Below are 21,793 nucleotides of genomic sequence, written 5' to 3'. Positions count from 1 at the left end.
AAACCATGGTACTTGTCCAGAATGGTTAGTATTATATGGATAATTAAACTTATGTTACTATTATGTCATGATACAATCATAGCTGGAAATGACTGACTGATGAAAATAAAACCTTGCTATATTCGTTTTGTATAGATTCTTACAAAAAAGTAATGGTTCTCTGACTATTTACAGACAGCAGCTTTGCATATGATTTTAAAATATTCTTTGTGGCTTCTACAATGTAGGGACGATAAGCAGCAACAGAACTATGCAAAGTTGAGTAATAATATTCATTGGAACTGTATGTAAATCATCGCAAAATTATTCATACAACATCAAAAAATAAAACATTCAAATTAAATGCTTAAATACTACAGGTAATGTAAACAAAGTAGTTCAACAATTCACCGTTCTTTCTACTAGAGGCGGAAATGCAATGCAATCACAGCAAATGAGAGTGGAGTAGTAAAGTCCATGCCAAGCCCTATGCAGGATTCACAGACCCGCGCTGGTGGAATCTCTTCAGTCTATTGGCAGCAGCGACTACATAGAAATGTTTCTGCAAAAAGAACATGAAATGTTGTTTTTAAAGCTACTGTGAACAATTGGTCCAATCTTAACAGAATTGCTGCCCAGCCTTTTATAGCTTAGACTCTCTTAGGTTCTACTTTTTTAGTTGCATTAAGAATATTTTTCATACAGCACTACAGATAAACTGTTGCATTGTTGTGGGTTACATGGTCTGGCTTCCATGAAACCATCAAGGAGGGAAATTGAGCCGCAGCCCATGTGACTGGGCACCAGGAAGCAGCAGCAGCATTTCATCTAAAACATTGTCTTTGAAATTGAACAAGTAAAATATAAGCAAAGAGCCAAAAGAGGTTCAACAGAAAAAAAAAAAAAAAAACAGGAACAAGTGATTATATTGCTAGTGGTGATAAACAGATTTTAAAACCTGAAAGCTAGTCATTTAAATGACATATTATGACTTAATCCCTATCTGAGGTTTAGGGTTATTTAATGTGTTCTCCAGACCACTACAAAGCAAGATTGTTTGGACCAAAAATATATTTTTCAAACAATAGCAAACTGTAACTGTTGCAAAATTAGCCAAACAACTTTATTTTGTATGTGAGTGGTATAAATTCAACACTGTATTGTATTTGCCAAAATGTCTTTCTGTGATTTCAAGTCTGTCATCCATTTATTTTGCATAACAGCAAAATCAAAAACTGCAAATATTACATTTTCAAATACTAGTTGACCTGACACAGAACACATTACCTTCCACTGTCGATGAGCCAAGTAACTCTGTAAACGAAGCTGAGACTTGAGAAGAACTTGGCACCTTTTGGCTTTCTCTGCTAAGTTATTCAGCCAGTCGTGCTTCAAGCACCCAGTGGCACTCATTCGGCTGCTGTTAAAGAAAGAGAAGCCTGCACTTGAACACTTCCTGAGTACTTGAGGAGATTAGAAAAAAAAAGTGCTCTGTGGTATACATGTGTTATTTTTTATTATTCTCTTACTGTGTTAGACTGGAAATATTTGACACAATCGGTCAATTTTATTTGTGTTCCTTAGGCATTTGAATGGCTTGAGGCATTACACTTTTTCTCAGTGTCAACACCTACAGGTATATAGAGTGAACACACACACACACACATACATACATACATACATACATACATACATACATACATACATACATACATACATACAGTCTTTCCTACTAATTTTATTTTTATTAAAGAGTAAATATTTCAGAATTGTATTTTTTTAGCTTTACCTTTGTATGACATTTGCAATAATTCTGAGAAAATACTAAAATATTGCATATATTTTGTTGTCTGTTTTAAAAAGTAAATACCGGTTTTCCAAAAAATATAGCTTTATACTTGTTGCTGCAACTGTTTAAATAACGTACCTGTCATTTTTCTTTTCATTGTTAACATCCTGATAACTTTTTATACTTATAACTTGAATGTCTGTTTTGAAGCTCTTTTCAAAATGTCTACTCTAGTGCATTGGGGTTTGAGATCTGTCCTCTAAATCACTGCAGGAAGAGCAATTAAAACAAAAACATAACAACAAGTGCTCTGGCTTTTCTGTTCCGTACCACATCATGGATCCTTATTACTGTGCTACCTGTTTGACAATGTGGGCATTAATCCTTACACTATCAGTGCTCTAGAGCAGATGGGTAACGATGTATTTTCCAGAACCCCACTACTTACTCTTTATGGGACTTTCACCTGAGTTCAGGAGCTGCTTTTCAGTTCTAATTGCCTGACAAAGATATATATTATAGGCTAGACCAGCCAAATGGCAATCTAGTGATCTGCACATTTGGATCCAGTTTCCTTCTGTTTTTCCTGGAAATGCACTATATGCATATTTTTATCACAGGCAACTAGAACTGAAGAGCAGCTCCTGAACTAAAAGTCACAGAGAATAAAAAAAAAAAAAAAAAAAGCATATGTCAGTAGTTGCAATAAGAACAATTAGAAACATCATGAAAAGGGAAGGGGATGGGAAAGCTGTTTGTAGAAGCTCCTTACTCTTTAGACAGTAAATACTATATGCCAGTTAGAGGAGTATTTTGGACATAATCCACAGGAATGATTAATTGAAAATGCACTCTGCTCTCCTCTTCAAGGAACATGAAACATGCTTTTCTCAGTAAAGGGTCATGTTATCCAGCTGCAGTCTTATTTCAGCACAAACTGGATCATGAGCATACTTTAAAATTATCATTACAAATGAGATACAGCATATCCTGTGAAAGCCCTGTTCATTACTAGAGATCATTTTAGCCAGTTTGCAGCCACTGCTTGCCAACCAAATTAAAACAAATCAATAGAAGGGTCTCTTGAAATGAAAAATTGATCATTCCAGCAGGAATCTGTAAAAAGAAGCAGTGGCAGCATTACTGAAAGAGTATATTGATGTTAAAATTATACAGGGAACAACAAGAGCTCACTTAATGATGTACTGGTTCATGCTCATATCAGTATTCTAAATGTTAAGTACCATTTTTCTGACACTAGCAACCTAGAGATGAAGTCTTTGGCCTCCGCAGAAACATTTTCAAATGAGTCGGAGTCAAACTCGCAGCTGCCCTGGAGGATATTATTCATGGTGTCCGTGTCGTTATCTCCAAGGAAAGGAGACATCCCACTCAGCCTGGAAAAAAAAAGCACATTGTGGTTACAGACCCGTCCAATGTGTGATGGCTGGGATTTTAACATTTAGGAATATGTTCTGCTCCTACTGTGTCCAGCGATAAAATGACAAGGAAAATCACAAATGCTCCAAATTACACTGTGTTGCCAAGCAAAAGCAAGGATTCACAGATGGTAAAGCAAGTATCCAAATTCAGCTGTTCAATATATATGTTTATACATATTCCTCTGGTATTTTCATTTACTTGCAATATGCAGGGATTACTAAATGTTTTTTCAACAGTCCACACTCATGGAACAATTACACCACTTTGTGTTATGTGAATACAAGTAACTGCAGCAGGAATGAGTTAACTCACAGCTTTGCCCCTCCCACCTCTTCCAGCAGATGCCAAGTTATTATACAGTATATGATTCAATTAGATTTTTGCTGAAGCATCTTTTAATGTTAATTTACATGCATCAAGCGCTGCTGCCTGACACAAAGTGAAACGCCATGGGGGAGCTTTGCCTTAAGAAATAAGTCATACAAAGTTTGTGGATAAGCATGTACATACTTCATGTTAAGGTTATTTTTCAAAGATTAACACATTTTCAAAAGAACACACACAATCCAACTGCAGCCATGTATGTGTTATGTGTATGCTATTTTACAGTGATGAGCAAAATGTCTCCCATAAAGCAAGATACCAAAGGGACTTGTATGATTTTGACATTATACCCAAAGTACAGTTTACCATCTTTTCTCATGTTTCCAAATAGCATTAAAAGATTATACTGACTTAGGGACCCAAATACCTTTTGAATCAATATTTAAAAAATAGTCTGCGTTTCCCAGTGATACATACAGCATATACGTGATAACTCCAACACTCCACATATCAGTAGGGAATGAAACAAAGTCGTAGTTCACCACTTCTGGGGCTAGGAACTCAGGGGTGCCGAAGTTAACTTTCAGCTTCTCGCGGGGTCTGTACCTGTTCCAGAAGCAAAAATGTAATCAATTGGTCACAAAAAACTGCATAATGCATGACAAGTTCTCTCATTAACATATGGTGGCACTGTTACAGTTGAAGCAGTTCCATTGTTTAAGACATTCAGCCATGTTATGGGAATTGGGCTTAACCACATAACGGATTGTTTGCTTTCTACCCCTAGCATAACATAAATGTAACATGAATGAAGCCTAATTTATCACTTCTTTGAGGACACACCTGGTATAAAAACACGTTTAATAATTCATATATAGATCATTGATATATAATGGCTATTGATTTTACCACTGTCAAAGCTGCAATGTAGGACTCTATAAGAGCAACTAATGATCTCTCGAAAACAGCTTCAGCACATTCAACATACTGTAGAACAGTAAGTCACGCAATAAAAAAAAAAAGCAAATCAACCCCTAAAATTAATAAAGGGTCACTTCTTACCTTCTTGCCAGTCCGAAGTCTATGATTTTTATTTGGTTTCCTGTGCGGTTTACACATAAAATGTTTTCTGGCTAAAAAGAATGAAAAAAGAAAAATCTTCTTATAAAAAGAAATGTATTTGTTATATATACCATATATATATCTATATAGAATATATATATATATATATATATATATATATATATATATATATATATATATATAATATATATAACACAAAAATACTAAAATAACACAGTAATATTAAGCATTCTAAATTATAAAGCAAATAATGTTATAATGCTAAATAAAGCATAAAACTAATGTAGTCATTACTGATGTACCACGCCTTGCTTTTTACAGAACCAGTTTATTACCGTGTTCATATATTTTCAATAGTTTAACCAATGGTACCAGGCAGGGAGAAAGAACATGGTCTTATACACATTTCTTCTCTTGTAATACACACAGGTTATTTAAAATTGAGCCCCAATACATTGATTATAGTTAGCTTGTCCAGAAAATCAGGCGTGATGTTTGAGCCTTACCTTCAGGTCTAAATGCAGAATGTACTGCTGATGTAGGTACTGAACTCCCTCACAGATCTGTTTGGTAAACACGATGGCATCCAGTTCAGTCAGCTGATAATTATCGATGATTCTGTCAAATAATTCTCCTCCGCCAATACTGCAGAAGGGCAACAAAACGAGCGGTGAGTCGACTTTCCACCTACTGGCTTGGCAATTTAAACTAGAACATTTGTTTTTCTTCCTGTTTTTATTACACTTGCTGTGTAGTCACAGGCATCAGAACAGATCTCAGTGTGAATGTGTACAAGATCATTGATTTGTACAGTATCACTGTTTGTGCTGTAAACCAGCTTGGGTCTTTCCTCTTCACGTGTATCCCATGCAATCAGTAGACAGAGACAAAGGGCCTAGACACAATGTAAAAAGCTTTTTGCTGCAGTACAAAAATGACCTGGTTCTGTAAAAGAACTAAAACTAGAAAGATCTTCTCCTGTCAGCAATTACAAGGGCTTATACAGCCTTCCAGTTAGATTCAGTGAAACAAGTTTTTTCTTGGAGAAAAAACAATAGATAAAATGTAACCCATGTGTTCTTTAGTTCACTTCAGACCAAACTAAAAAAATGATGTCAAGACCTCTCAAGGCACAGGGGTTTCATGGAATCATCTTAAGTTAATGGTCACAGAATGGCTCATTAAATTAATTGAAAACAAAAAAAACTAACTTGATACTGCATTCGCCTTTATAATGTTGCTTTAATAATTGATTTATAGATAAAGACATAGATATGGAACTATACAGCTTTAACAGATGGTTAGAGGTGCAATTAAGAGTTCTACAGCTATCTGTGCATCAGCTTAGCATATGATACAAGTACTCTATGTGGGTGCTCTATTATTTATTCCTTATAAAAAAAAAATATATATATATATACATATATTATATATATATATATATATATAATTATAATTAAAAAAACATACTATTCCATAATCAAAGTCAGATTGTTCTTGGACTCAAAGGCATCATACAGCTGGATCAAATTGGCATGATTTAACTGGTTCATGACACAAATTTCATTCTTGACTTCATCCTTAATTAGAGAAAGAAAAGCAAAAAAGAAAACATCATAAAATAATCCATTGTAGTTCCTAACACCAATTACAACCATGGAGGGAGGGATTCAGGGTACAAAGGGTTAATGGTTAAATGTATTTCCAGTTTTATAGCACTCAGTGTTGCTTTGGCACCAATTGGCATACAGTACAATGTTGTCCGATTATTGGTGCAGTTCCTGTATCTTACAACAGGTGGTGCTAGTAGGTAAGTGTAAATCATTAGGATAGCCCACTGCTCTAATATATTGAATCAAGTTCTGCATGGAGTCCTCCCACCACTGTCCCACAAACCACCCTAATAACTGGATTAAGTTTAAAGGCCAATGTTCAACGTAGCTACAGCCAAAGCTGAGCTTTAAGGTAGTGGTTATGCTATTTAAATCAAGCTTGTCCAGTTTTTAAATAACATTTTAAAAAGTTTCACAATCTTGGAATGCAAATATCTTGTTGTTTAAATGTTTTTCCCCAATAATTTGTTTTTGCATTTGTGATCAAATTACTAAAAAGATGGTATTGCCATGGAACATTGTACCCAGATATGTTACATCAAAGTCACTATTAATGTCTGATATGTACAAACTTTGAAGGTACTGTATAAACAATGCTCGGTTGTTATAAAACCATTCTTATTATGGCCCTTGTTTGTTTTTTAAAACACCAGTCAGGTAAATATTTGTCTTGTGAATGGGAAGGCTAAGTGCAGTTAAACAGGATTAGAAGGTTCCAGAACAAACCAATCAATCGAGACAGACTGCGTCACTGTGAGACAGCTTTGAATAGAATGTGCAGCTGGACGTCCATAAATCAGCTTCACAGGAACTACAAGCCCTGTGTGTCTGCCCAGGTATCCTTGATTCACTGCTTACCCTTTCCTTCGAGCCTTTAACTTGTATTATCTTGGCAGCCAGCATGAGGCCAGATGACAGCTCTGCACACTTGTGAACCTGGCCGAATCGTCCCCTGTCAACACAAACACACACAGACAAGCCATAAAGTGATTTTCCCTAGAGTGTGAGATAGAGGAGATGGAAACTAGAATACTGCATATACAGACTCACATTCTAGATAGATAAATAAATGGGAAATCATCATGAAAATAAACACTGTGCTGGAGTCTGCAGTGCTAAAAGTATTTGAACACCTGTGCTTTATATATATATATATATATATATATATATATATATATATATATATATATATATATATATATATATATATATATATATATATAAATAAAAAATAAAAACAGGATTGAAGTACTGAAATAGAAACTAACAAATCACTTCTAATATATTTTTAGTGACAGAGAAAAAGAAAGTTAAGGGGAGAAGCCACAATTGATCAGAAAATCACTGAGATAAAGGAAGTGATTCAATTTCCTGTGTGAATGTATTCCTTTCTATTTACCAGTTGAAGTAACACATTGTGGTTCTGACATGAAAGTGGCTCACTAAGAAAGATTTGCAAACGGGGCTGCTTATCAGGTTCTAAAAATATCCCTGTACATGACAAACACAAAGGCAGGTCAGCACTGTTATTGAAATAGCCCAGGCAGGATTAGCTGTGTCTTTCTTGCCAGTTGTTCGATGCACACATGAAACACACCACCAATAAATATTGAATACCACACCATTTCACAGGCCTGCCAATGTCTGGCTGTTTATTTGAAATGTTGGTTCTGAATACAGCTCATGCCCTTTGCTGTTCCTACAACAATTGTGACAACAGAGGTAATTGGTCAGATCAAAGTAGACAGTACTTGATATCTAATGCCCAGTGCTGGAAAGTGTACAGAGCCATCTTTCCGTTAAAACCGTGTCTATATCTGACAGATCACTCCTCGCATGTTGGTTTCCATCACACAGGACAGGCTGTTTCAGATATGTAAGCTTCACACAACATCGTAACTAGTACAGAGAAGGTTAACCCATGAACAGCCATGTGCCAATTCATTAAAACACCCTGTTCCTTCTGTTGTTTTGATATGTTGTGCATATGACATCAAACCACCGTAACTGAAAATTTTGGAAAATTGTCAAAATAGGCAAATTGATTACTTTAATTGATGACTTTAATAGTAGGAAAGGCAGGAAGCACATTATTTTACTAGGAGAGTAATGGATATGTGATGCTCTAATAGGGAAGCACTGGTATCAGACCGTTGGGAAAATAGGGTTCTAGCAACGGCCAAGCCTCGAGGAGTCTAACCCCTCTTCCTTCCCTCCACTTTGTATTTTTTACATTCCCGTGACGTGATGTGTATCCTTCTGTGTCTACACATGATGTGAACGTCAAATCAAGGCAATGCACACATTAACTGATAAGAGGGAAACCGAACCATAAGAAGAAAACAGTTATAAATTGTTTTGGTTCATTAAATAAAATGACTCAGCTAATGGATTTATATCTGGTGCGTTTATAGGCAAGTTTTATTTTCTAGTTGTTTAACCCAGTCTATAACTTTACTAGCAAAATCCACTGGATCCACTGCTGTCAAAGCCCATTTTCTTATCAAAGTCTCCTGTCGATTTTAGTCATTTGTATGCATTTTAGTTTATGTATGCATGACATTAGTTATGCCCTTAATTCTTTATCCTTAAATTCCAAATCATGTTGAGTGTTGCCATGTTTCCGTGAAAGTATTTGGCCTTACATAAAGAGCACAGGCCCTTTTCAGAATTCAAATCTGTTTTTAGACTTTAGCTGCGCCAGCCATAGAAATATAACCAGGGGCAGCAACGGGAAGATATCTGTAAGTGATTAGGCCTTCTACAACAAACAAGTTCACCTTGGGACTATTTTTATTCCTGGCATTTTGCCTAAAGTAATGACCTGTACCTCTTAATGTTACATTAGCAATGTAGGGCAAAGTGATACTCCTCTATAAATAATAAGAAAAATACTTTACCATAGCTGCTGTCAGGTTGATGTCAAGCTCTTTATATTTTATACTAGACTTTATAGTTCCTGATAAGGTATATATATATATATATATCTATATATATATATATATAATATTCTATATATATATGATATATATATTATATATATATATATATATATATATATTATTACAAAACATGCATAAAATGAAAAATAACACATTTCAAAATGATCCAAAATCGAATTTCATACTTTGACAAAAGTATTTGAATACCTTTATATTAGTATTTTGTGAGCCCACCCTTTGCTTCCTTTGCAGCTTACCATCTTTTTATGTATTTTGAAACCAGTTCCTGGGATTGTTCCAGAGATATTTTTCCCCATTCTTTAACACATACAGCTTTGAGTTCTGCAATCAACTTTGCTTTCCTTTTTGCAACAACAACCTTCAAGTCAATCCACAACATCTCAATGGGATTCAAGTCTAGGGACTGAGATGACCAATCCATAACTTTAATCTTTCTTTTTTTCAGAAATTCATTTGTAGACTTCACAGGATGCTTATGGTCATTATCATGCTGGAATATAAATTTCCATCCAATAAGCCTTCTAGCACTGGGTAACAAATGAGAGTGCAACATTTCTTGATATTTTGCAACATTCATTGATCCTTCTACAATACAAAGGTCGCCAGTGCCTGAGGAAGAAAAACAAGCCCATGCCATCACACAACCTCCACCATGTTGAACAATGGGCCTGATGAACTTTTAATTCTTTTCCTCTCTTCCTCCAAACATAGTGTTGATTTCTTGGTGAGAAAAAGTTATATTTTTGATTCATCTGACCATACATTTTGGTTGAAAAAATCATCAGGCCTCTTCAAGTATTCAATGGAGAACTCCGCTTTCTTTTGTGTATTGTTTTTAACAAAGGATTGCATCTTGGTTTTCACCCATGGACATTCATTGTAAGGTATCATTGAATTGTTCGCTTATGAATTTCTTGACCATCTTCTCTCAATTCTTGCGTCAATTTTGCCGGGCTGCTGGAATGACTCTTCTTCCAGATTTTGCAGAATTTTTTCTTGGTCTCCCACACCTGGAGCTAATTGCAGTAGTTTATGTTTTCCTGTGTTTGTCAATAATACCCCACAAGTACTTTTCGCTAGACAAGTTTTTCTGCTATTTTTCTGGTAGTTTCTCCTTTTTTGTTTAGTTGTATCACTGCCATGTTCATTGCTGTACTCTTTAGTTTTAAACATTTTTGTTGCTTTTTTTAATCACTAGTCTACCTCACTGTTCACTAAAAAAGACATACCTGGATCTATAGGGTTAGTCTAAACTGGGTCATTTAAACACCGCCTCTCTCTTTACACCATTAAAATAGATGACACTATAATAAAAATAACTAATTGGTCCAACTTACCCCCCTAAGAGCTCGTTCTGAATGAGAGAGTAGTACGAGGTAACTGCCATGTGCTTGGCACTTACAATACGATGTTCAAAGGGTGCTGGCTGAGACGGGCTGTCATCTAGAAAATAGAAATAATTCATGTTAATGCACTCCAAATGTTTTCTTCTGGACAATACATAGTTACACTTGACTTACAAGTCAATAAACACCTATTCCTATTGAAAAAACAGCTGAATTTACCTATTTCTTACTTCAAGACTGACCATCAAAATGGTTGACAGCTAATGGCCTAAAAGTAACATCCTTATCAACTTATTGAAATGCATTTTAACTACAAACACTATAGTGTAAATAGCTGCCTATCCAAACAGAATAGAATCCTGGTACTTACCAATGATAACTCTCAATGTTTTTTGAGGTTTAGCATTCAGCACAGCTTTAGTGTCTGAGGTCCCCTCAGCTTTAGTCTCCAGTTCTACATTGGTCTCTGTTGCTGAAGTCTTCTTCTCAGGCTCAGTTTGTTGTACAGGATCAGCGCAGTTATTTGGTGACTCAATTTTGGTGAGTTTTTCAGCCTTATTTTTCTTGACACTCTGGATTTTCTGCTCATTCTGGGTTTTGGTTGGGGGTGTGCCCTTTAGTGGGGTTACGGGAACTTCAGGGTCTTTTTCAGAGCGGGTATCTTTGTTTTTTATCAATGGTACAGTGCTTTTGGAGGATTTGCAAACCTCTTTTTTCTCTGCCTGTGGTTTTTTGGCTCCTTTGATGTCATTTTCAGAGCTTTTCTGAGCTGCTTCTTCTTGCTGCTGTGTAGTTGAAGGAGCTCCTTGTTCAGCCAAAGATGGCTTCCTTTGTAATTCACTGGGAATGGTATGTGTATTATCAGGATGCCTAAATTAAAAACACATTGCAAAGTTTAACAACAAATATATTAATTAGATGTCATAACATACAAGTTGGAACAAATAATAAAACAAATCGTTTTTTTTTTCCCTTGTTGAAGCAAAACTGTTAGTGGTCCACAATTATTTTATGCACAAGTTACACATAAACAGTTGACCCACACCTTTTTGGCTTCTAATTGTGTCACATTTGAACTGGGTGTTAAAGTCTGCTTTAAGATCATAGGGCTAAGTCAATTGATTTAAACAGTGGTGGACCTATACGCATCCACTGAAAGAATAAAAAATTGAGCATCAAGATCATGAAAATCTATCAGTGAATTTATGAATTCTGTAAAGATATATGAAACAGCAGACAGGGTCCTATTTCACGATTAAAAGAAGAGTTGTATTTAGACCTGCCAAAATTCTGATCATTTGATTGAGCTCTAAAGAAATATGCACATGTATACTGGTGCTTGTCACTTAACGGTCAAGATAAAAAAAAAAAGGCAGGACAAATAGCAAATACCTTTCTAGTTAATTTTTTATGAGACTGGTTGGAACTTGCGCATGGTGACAACACATTAGACTGCACTTGCTACAGTGCAATTATTGTTCACAAGCACAATATAATATGGAATTTAGAGGTTCAAAGGATTTGGCAACTCTGTTTAAAGATCATGAAGTGTGCTTTTCAAAAGGGGTAGCCTCTGTTTGATGGAAATCTTTTGGTTGTTTGCACAAATATCATAATTGCATGCATTAGATTAAAAGCTGATGAAACAGATTTAATTACCGAACAGGAGATGTTGCAGTAGCTTCATTCAGCTCTGGTTTGGCCGCGGGGGCTGGAGTCTGGGTCTCCCCTGTTATAACAGCAATAGTAATCTCCTCTTTCTGACAGTCAGGTGCATCATGGTCATCTGTGTTCACTCCAACATCATGCGTTTCTTTAATAAAGGTCTGCGTTCGAGTGGGTTCTCTGCTTTTGATGGTGACCTCCCTGGGTTTCCGAGACAGTTTATTCTCTACTATATGTTTGGCGCTTGCAATAACGAGTTCTGAGCTCTTGGTCTCAGTGAGCACTTCTGTGGATGTGACGGGGGCCAGGGGACTTTCATCTACTTGATTGTCAGATTGAGATTGAAGAGCCGAGTTGACCAATTCATCTGTTTTAGTTGGCTGTTTCTTCACACCTGTATCATCTAAATAAAACATACACAAAAAAAAAAAAAAACTCAGGACATGTGTTTGAATCCAAAAGTAATCACTGTATATGATCAAAGATGTGGAGACACGCAGATTAGATAGATTTAACTATTTGCTGCTTTTATGATTATAACACATGATCTGTTATCATAATTTACATTTAATACATATTTTTTCAAAATGCATTGTATAAATAATTGAATAATGCTCCTTTTCTTCCCCAAAATGTATTTCCATCATTGCTTTCAATTGGACTCTGTGAGCCCCTAGTTTAGAGTGTGGGCTGGCAGAAATCAAGAGGCAGGTTTTAGATATCCAATATGCACAAAAAATATATACGTAGGTTGATCATGAAGGCTGTGAATTATATTTGGAGGTTGGTGAATAAATGTGTAAATAGGAACTGTACATAAACACGATACAGTAAAAACAGGTGATTGTTTGACTTTTGTGTTTTGTCCGGTTTTATAGGATTATAGAAGATTGGAACGAGATGAGATTTAGTTTTACTGACTGATTTCATGGTACAGATGGAAACGTGGCTGAGCGGAGGTTTGTAACCCTAAAGTACCTTCAGGAGATCTCCCGATCTCCGCCTGAATCGCTCGACTGCAGAACTCAGCTTTGGGCTTTGCACCTGTTTCCTTTTTCTGTCAAAAAAAATAAAATAAATAAACAGTGAATTATTATTTCCATTAAAAAAAAAAAAACACAACAGTGAATTTCTAACACATGTGTAATCCCAAAGGAAATAAAAGTGTTTTTTAATTATAATGTTGTTGTTGTTGGTTTTCTTTTTTTCATTTCTAATGTTATTATCCTATGTTTGTGTTGAACATGGTTAACGGCTATGTTTACTTTTCCACCATTTAAAAATACAAAAAGCATAATGTGATTCTACTTTTAGATGAATTGATAAAAAATAAAAAAAGATCAATAAAGTAGTTAGCAGGATATCTCTACAGAAGCTCAGAAGATGTACTGGTTTTTTGGCTTGTCAGGGGTTTTTCAATTTTGGGATATTAGTAAATGTAAGTAAAGTATTTGAATACTTGAACCCTTGTTATTTTTTTGTTCTGCATTCAACCCCAGAATGGATGCAAGTTGAATTTATTATTTGGTATTTAGTACATACTGGAGACACACGTCACACAATGTTCTCAATTACCGACTTCTCGGTGAAGCAGTTCTCGAGCGAACACGATTGTCTTTGGATGGCTTTAAGCAGCTGAGGGTCTATTCTCTACTAGGGTTATCTGATTTTCTGATAGTTTTGCCTTGTAAAGTATGATTAGGCATTTACAGTTATCAGTGAAATACTGGAATTGTAACAAACAATTGTATGTTATTTGGACTGTGCACTAATTGATTAGATTGCTACTATAATAATAATAATAATAATAATAATAATAATAATAATAATAATAATAATAATAATAATAATTTTTAATTTCACACAATTACATGTGACCACCAACTACTGCCTTCAAATTTGTGTGAAGCTGCCATTATTTCAAAAACACTTCTAGTGCCTCTCCTTTGAAGCTAAAAGATATCTGAAAAAAAACTTGAAATTACAATAGACTTTTTTTCTTACTTTAATGTTTAAAGATTTCTTAAGTATTATAACGTGTTATATATATCTATATATATATATCTATAATATATGGTGTGTATGGTATATATGTGTGTGTGTGTGTGTGTGTGTATATATATATATATATATATATATATGTATATGTATATATATATATATATATATATATATATATATATATATATATATATATATATATATATATATATATATATATATATATATATATATATATATGTGTGTGTGTGTGTGTGTGTGTGCTGCAGATTAGGATAAAAACAATCAAACCTTCTATACAAACTGACCTCTTCTGTGTTTTCTAAAAGACTGCCTTTCCTCCACGGAACTGTGCCCTTGAGGATATACGCCACTATTTTAGAACTTTTGAAGGTCTCGGCAATAAATGTACTGACTTTGTCTGCGGTGGAGACAGAGCGTTCAATCACATCAATTTTTTCTCTTTGTTTGTTTGTTTCCTGTTGCAGGGACTTCAGCAGGTTCACACTTTCAGTGCACAGAGCCTTGATCTCATTGTATAAACTCGGCTCTCCCTTTTTCAAATTATCTTCTCCAGTGCTTGGAGGTTCCTTTGCTGGCTTCAGTTTTGCAATGCCATTTTCCAGGTTCCCGATGCCCTGGTAGACCACTTCAAGCTTCTTCAAGACTTCCCCCTGACTTTTCAAGATCTTCTCCACTTTTGCATCCAGAAGATTCAGCTTATTGTCCATGGCACTGAGGCTGGTGCTGGGCTTTATCATGGGTGAATCTGTCTTGGTTCCACCAGTACGGTCCAAAGTGCCACCTTCATACATTTTGGCGATACAGGCCGTAAGAGACACCTGTTTACTCATTTTTCCAAAAAGAATCAAGATGAGAGCAATAGGAGGTTTGTTTCACGTTCTACCATGCACTTGTTTTTTTCTCCCACAATCAGCCTGGCTTTTAAGGGTTAATGTTCTTTCCACAGCAGAAGCTCTTCTGGGACTGATCCTCTCTTTGTGCCAGGGGCATGACACTACTCTTAAATAAACACCTCTGCTTTGATATGTTATCTGCTTGAGTTTTCTACAAGGCTTTTAAATGACCTACTACGCAACACACAGGCCAAATTCTTTCTCTCCCTTGACGTCACCAAAACATTTAAAATTGTTTCTGAAGAGGCTGTTGATTGCTGGGCATTTGAGGAATGACCTTTTCACAGCGCAGGCATGCAGTAGGGCAGAGCAAGATGTTCAACGGGAGGCAAAGGTTTGTTCCCTTGATTTTTCCCTAACGCAAGCATATTTCTCCAGTGCTTGCATTGAAGGAATGAGTTGGGATTATTGACTCAGAAAGAGGTATAGCTGTTTTACTATAGCAGTCATGGAGAATGCATGATCTCAAATGGTATTAATGCAACTAGCTCAGAGTGCATTGGCTGCCACTCCAAATTAAAAATAAACCTCTCTTACAATGGAATGAAAAGCTGGTCTGGCACACCAGTACCTAGATTGCTTAAGTAAATTGAAATCCTGATAAGGTTGTTTATTTAAGGAGAAGTTCCATGGAAAATTACTTTGTAGTTCTCTATTTCCATATATCTCAGTATTTGTTGGAGGGTTGTTTTCCATGTCTGTCTCATCTTGTCTTCTCCACTTTAACAATTATTTATTTATTTTTTTATTTATTTATATCTCTCGTATCTTCTCAGAGCCTTGAAGCTGTTTCATGTTACGGTCATGTGATCAATCGTTGAATACTGGAGTCCTGCCACATAGAACCATTCATTCACTTAAGAAAATACTCAGAGGAGATTTTCTATTACCAATGTGAACAATTGGTTTTATTACCACAATGAGTAGAAACTGAAACTGTGTTACCTTTTCGTTAGCTTTGAATATGAGGAGTTAGCCCAAGTGGATATAAGACACTAACATGTTACATGACCATAGCAGGACAGCAAGATGATTTGCTTGAGGACATTTTGGTAACTCCTGATATTTGCTTGTAACGGTACACATCGATTTCACCAAACTGCCATGAAAATATGTAATACAAAAGCTTGCCCTACTAACTAAGAGACCAACAATGAGAGGCAACAAAAACATTTCACCACTAAGAAATCCTGGAAGTGGAGGCACCAGGCAATGTTCAGAAATGTATTAAAATGACAAAGGGCTCCCGAGTGGCGCATCTAGTAAAGGAGCTCTGCGTGGAGTGCAGGATTGTGCTCTATAGTCTGAACAACGCAGGTTCGAGTCCAGGCTATTCCTTTGCCGACCGAGGATGGGAGCTCCAAGGGGGTGACACTCAATTGGCCTAGCACCGCCCAGGGAGAGGAAGGGTAAGATCGGCCAGGGTGTCCTCAGCTCACCATGCACCAGCGACCCCTGTGGTCTGGCCAGGCACCTGCGGGCTTGCCTGTAAGCTGCCCAGGGCTGCGTTGTCCTCTGACGCTGTAGCTCTGGGTGGCTGCATGGTGAGTCTGCAGTGTGTAAAGAAGCGGGCGGCTGCCGGCACACGCATCAGAGGACAGTGTGTGTTTGTCTTCGCCCCTCCCGAGTCAGCGCAGGGGTGGTAGCGGTGGGCTGAGCCTAAAAATAACTGAATATTACAAATTGGGGAGAAAACAATAAAAAAAAATTGGTGACCATTAAAATAAATAAATAAATGTTATGACAAGGATAGAAGCAGCTAAAGAGTAAGTAGCAGGGTTCCAAAAAATAGTGTTACACGTCCTCAGTTGTTTCTAGAACTGTTAAATAACGTACCTGTCATTTTTATTTTCATTGTTAACATCCTGACAACTTTTTACACTTAGAACTTTAAAGTTTTTTTCAAAGCACTTATTATGTTTTATTGTTTTCATTTATTTATTTATTTATTTTAATCGCTCTTCCTGCAGTGATTTGGAAGACCGATCTCAAACTCCAATGCACTAGAGCGGCCATTTTGAAAAGAGCTTTGAAACAGACTTTAAATTTATAAGTGCAAAAAATTGTCAGGATGTTAACAACTAAAATAAAAAATGAGATAAGTTATTTAAAAAGTTGTAGCAACATGTGGGGACGCTATATTTTTCAGAACCCTGCTACTTTCTCTTTAATGCCAGTCTGAGGTTTGCGTTGCCCAGTGTACTTTTTAACACATTAGAACAGTTAATTTAATTTGGCATGTTAGATCATTCCAACATAGCGTGACAAACAGATCCGAGTACTGGTCTGTTTATGCACAGTTGTTTAGAGATGTATGCTCTGTGCCCGACCCTTGACATTTTAGCAGAATATGTCAAAGTGAAAGCTAAGTTAAGAATTACAATTTTGTCAGGTATGCATAAATGGCATATATCACTTGATCATATATAACAGCTACTTATGAAATATAACATAAAGTAGACACTTCAAAAGTGCCCCATGTTTTTATTTCTTACAGCAAAACATACAAGAAAATAATGAAATCAATGTTTAAACCTTATTTTAAAATGAAACAGCAATACCATTATCACTTTTATTACGCGATGACAAGGACCCTGCTCCTATTCATTTCAATAGGCTAGGTGATGTCACAGCTGTGTAGCAATATCACAGAACATTGCCATGGTTCTCTTGGAACCTAGTTTTGTTAGTTGTTTCTTTAAAATAATTTTAGGTGTCCAGAATTTTCTGAGAATTCATTTCTCTCTTACATTTCTCTGCAAAAATTACCTTTTTTTTAAATTGCAAATATCCAGCAACATTTTCCACCAATTACCTGTTTTAGATGCAAATTGATTTTTCCAGTTACCTAAAATAGTTATATTATAGTTTGGTGGCACAGTGTGTTCATGTAATCTCAATTAAGAATACAGTTTCCTTTACCAAGGACACTTCATTTGAAATGAAAGCCAGGATAGCTGAAGCTGTCCATCTGCCGATAGCAATGATAGGTCTCAGATTGCAGCAAACAGCAGAATATAGGTCAAGCTATATACAACATAAGGTATCACTAACCATCCAACTTTATATTCAGTTAGCCCATTGGCCTAGTGCAGTGATTTTCAACCTTTTTAAAAAACTGTACCCCTTCTGTCTGGAGGTTTCAGCTGAGGTACTCCTTTCCAGTGATCGCTTTTCTGATAGGTAACACAGTTGCAATAAAAAATAACAAAATAATCTTAAAATATAATTTATGTCAGAACATTGTGGGACTAACAAACTGATGGATTAGAACACAATACCAAACAGTAATTCTTAAAACTTGTAAGTACAATTTTTTGGGAAGACAGAATCAAAAAATATTATATGGGAGTCTCTTCAGAAACACACCTATTCGCTTTCTACTCGACAAAGTTATTATACAATAGTCTGCACTGTACAACACCAAAAACATTAGCCTCAAGATAAAAACTATAATAACTAACAATGATAAACTTTTTATTAAAGCCAACATAAATATGATCCAAAGGGACTCTGTATAACTTCCTGTGTTTCCCTCCTTCGTTTGTCTTTTGCAAGTAAGAAAGTGATCAATTTTTGACTCGAGAAAAGATATACAGGTAATCCAGATGTACTCTTATAAAAGACTGTAAACAAATTCAACCAGCCGCTATTGCTATTACTAAAAGGCAGCCTTGCCTAAATCAACAAAACACAAGCTGAAAATTGCAACGTTCATGAGCACTACAGAGCACTCGCCATAGGCAGAATCATCAGATTCCTACTTCACCCACCCTAATATCAGTGTGGAAATCCACTCAATTGAAATCACGCTTGCATATAGGTGGATGTTTATTTTGAAGCTATGCTATACTAACATTTGAGCTGCAAAATAAAAATGAAATATTTATGCACAATGGCTTAGAGATAATATATAATACAGTTTAACAAAATCAATTATTTTCTTGTGCTATAATTAAAATTGATCTTCTCTTTACCTTCAACAACTCAATAATTAAAAGGTTATCATGTTGTATTGCTTTAAATCTGCAATGTCTCATGTTACTGTATTACTGAAGTACACTTTTCTAAGCTTTTGCCATTGTCTGCCACAATAACAAAATACAATAGCTGGCAGGCAGACCCACTGCAACAGAATAGCAAACAAATATCCTCCCATTTTTAAATAGTCACATATTCCTTTTATATAGTGTGAAATTCAATAGTCGAATGATTCGTATCTACAGTGAAATGTGTTGTTTAATGAATCCCGCTGCTGCTGTAAACCTGTTTTGTGCTTTTGCTTTTAGAATTTAGCTGGATGGATTTTCCCGATTCACAAATTCTGCTTCTCACTGGCATAGCAGCAGATTTCAAGGCAACATTCTTATCTACAGATAATGTGAATTCACAAAGGAATCTTTGACACCCTGGTTTCTTAAGCCTAGTTTATAAATCACACTGGTCAATGCCAGTATGGAAAGTATAAAACTAACACTGTAACTTTCCCCCAAACCGGGCTATATCCATTATCACCAGTTAATCACCTAATGCTATTATTTCACTGCCAGTAATACAAACTGCAGTATATGCACATCACGCTTGGATTGTGCTTGCGTTTAATGAGGTGGTGTCAGTAATTCCAATGTAAAGGACATATAATGAACTAATACAACTCCTAGAGAACTTCTTTTAAATTCATGTAATATATCCAGTAAAAACCCATTCGATACACAGGACGCACCATATTAAAACCTTAATCAGCCTTAGCTCTGTACTCATCGAGGTTCCTTACTGCATACCTCAATTCCTTTCCTGCATCACTTACTTTTCTTTCATTTTATTACAATTCCAAAGACGTTAAGTGATTTTGTTTTTATTCCTTTGAGAACTCAATATCGGTCTTACAATAGCTAGAACATCCTAAATTTATTTTCTTATTCCTTAAGCAAAAAAAAAAAAGAAAGAAATACAAAAAAAGGACTTACTGTAAACTTTTCTATATATGCAGAGACGCTAAACCCACCAGTGCTAAGCAGAAGGGATCTGTAGACAGAGGTCCCCATCACTTTTACCCATGCATTCTGTCAGTCACTGTCTGCGTTCCAAGTGGTAATGAAATTAGGCCCAAGGAAGAATTAATCATGCTGGAACTTTAACTGCGTAACACCAATGCATCTTATCAAACACGTTGGCATGGTATTTGTAATATCCCATTCCGTTATCACTGATACTTCACCAGGGCAGCACCCATGGCCTCGCCACTTCCTCCCAAAGATAACAGCTGCTATAGATTACACTGAGTATTTAGGGAATATGAGGAGTCAGTCTAATAATAGGTCCAGATTTGCTTTTGTTTGGATAATTCCTAAGTGAGGGACTTCCTGTATTGTTGAAGGTATAATCGCTTTAATCTTCACTGATAGGAAAATAGTTACTGAAGCCCATGCATGGCAATTCTACAAAATTGCTTTGGAAGACAGGCTGAAGTTCGTCAGTCTGCGAGGTATTCTAAAGTGTATTGGAAACACAGGGGTTCAGTTTCATATAAATAAGATAGCATGTGGCGTCCAATGTCTTTTGTAAGTCCCTGGGTAAGCCCCTGAGCTCAAATGTGGCCAATGTCTTTCTTTTTGGATGAATGTTGGAAACAAAATAATAGCTTGCTAATGTGGTCATGGAATCATGTTGTATGATCCACTAGACCTATATAAGATGTGTCAGAGTTGTGTACAACTATTCAGTAACAACAATGGGAAAGCAGAATCTCCATGACACCACAAGGGGGATGATATCTGTGCATGGTGGTTGCATTACCAAAGGTGTTCCTGGAATGGCAATGCTTGCAGAAAACCCACCACTAGAAAGCACAATTCAGGTCACAAGCAGGTAATGATGGATCAAGCCCAAAGACATGTGCTATGTATTGAGACAAGCAACATACGTGCTACAGTGGTACAAATGGCAGAAACCTTCAACACACACCTGCTTCTACAATATGCCAGGAGATACATGCTCCTGTGCTCAATATAGGCCAATCAGAGTAAATACCAATAGTTTAGCAACCTTGTGGTATTGATCCAGTTATATTTATTGCTATTGTATTTCAAACATAGTACCAACAATCCCATTACTATAAAGTGTTACTAAAATTACTTAACCATGAAAACTGCGAAATAAACTAAATACTGTATTGCTCTGTTTCTATGCTAAGTCATACTCAAACTGAAGAGGTCCAGATTTAAACATATATGTTATGTAAACATTTGTGTTTGAAGCAAGGGCTGCATCATGTATTTATGGCTATTTCTGAGGATTTATCACCACTACTTAGCATCTGTCAGAACGTCTAGCCACTTTTTTTTTTTTAAAACCACTCAGGCTTTGCATGCCTTTGTGTTGCTGTCATGTGCATTATAAGGCTGTGTCTCAGAATGCTGCAGTAGAGCCACTTATGGGTTAATTTTTCTCACAAAACGCTTCCAGTTGTTACAACTAAGCCATGGGTAGGCGGAGAGGACAAGCTAAAATAAAAAGTAAAGCACTTATTGTACCTTTAATTCACTTCCATATCAATAATCTGATCTACCTGCTCTTGTTTAGCAGCAATGGTTGATGCCTCATGACTGTAATGTACTTTCCCTCAGTATAATGATAAGACTCCTTGTTCTCTTCAATACACAAAGAACCC

The 21,793-nt window shown here is 36.1% G+C and overlaps 2 protein-coding genes across 3 annotated transcripts in view; one reads left to right on the top strand and one right to left on the bottom strand.

Moving 5' to 3' along the window:
- Positions 1 to 53: 53 nt before the first annotated feature.
- Positions 54 to 20,264, bottom strand: LOC121326024 (myosin light chain kinase 3-like). 2 transcript variants are annotated; one of them, XM_041269165.1, is made up of 13 exons: positions 20,091 to 20,264; positions 13,184 to 13,262; positions 12,200 to 12,608; positions 10,911 to 11,410; positions 10,532 to 10,637; positions 7,090 to 7,183; positions 6,089 to 6,198; positions 5,125 to 5,263; positions 4,598 to 4,668; positions 4,013 to 4,141; positions 3,013 to 3,165; positions 1,267 to 1,399; positions 54 to 541 (listed from the first exon to the last, which is right to left on the bottom strand). In XM_041269165.1, the coding sequence occupies exons 1-13, from the start codon at positions 20,166 to 20,168 to the stop codon at positions 467 to 469; spliced, it is 2,076 nt and encodes a 691-aa protein (XP_041125099.1). In that variant the 5' UTR covers positions 20,169 to 20,264; the 3' UTR covers positions 54 to 466. The 2 variants fall into 2 exon arrangements, with proteins under 2 accessions (XP_041125099.1, XP_041125098.1); XM_041269164.1 differs by lacking the exon at positions 20,091 to 20,264 and adding an exon at positions 14,515 to 15,158.
- cdca9 (cell division cycle associated 9) overlaps positions 15,297 to 21,793 on the top strand; it is a 30,219-nt gene continuing 23,722 nt past the window's right edge. Inside the window, exon 1 of the mRNA XM_041269169.1 lies at positions 15,297 to 15,457. The gene's annotated coding sequence lies outside the window, so the exon portion shown is untranslated. The remainder of the gene's footprint in view (positions 15,458 to 21,793) is intronic.

The sequence above is a fragment of the Polyodon spathula genome, chromosome 13 (assembly GCF_017654505.1).
Source record: "Polyodon spathula isolate WHYD16114869_AA chromosome 13, ASM1765450v1, whole genome shotgun sequence".
NCBI classification, from domain to species: Eukaryota; Metazoa; Chordata; class Actinopteri; order Acipenseriformes; family Polyodontidae; genus Polyodon; species Polyodon spathula.
This window is presented reverse-complemented; position numbering and strand designations above follow the sequence as displayed.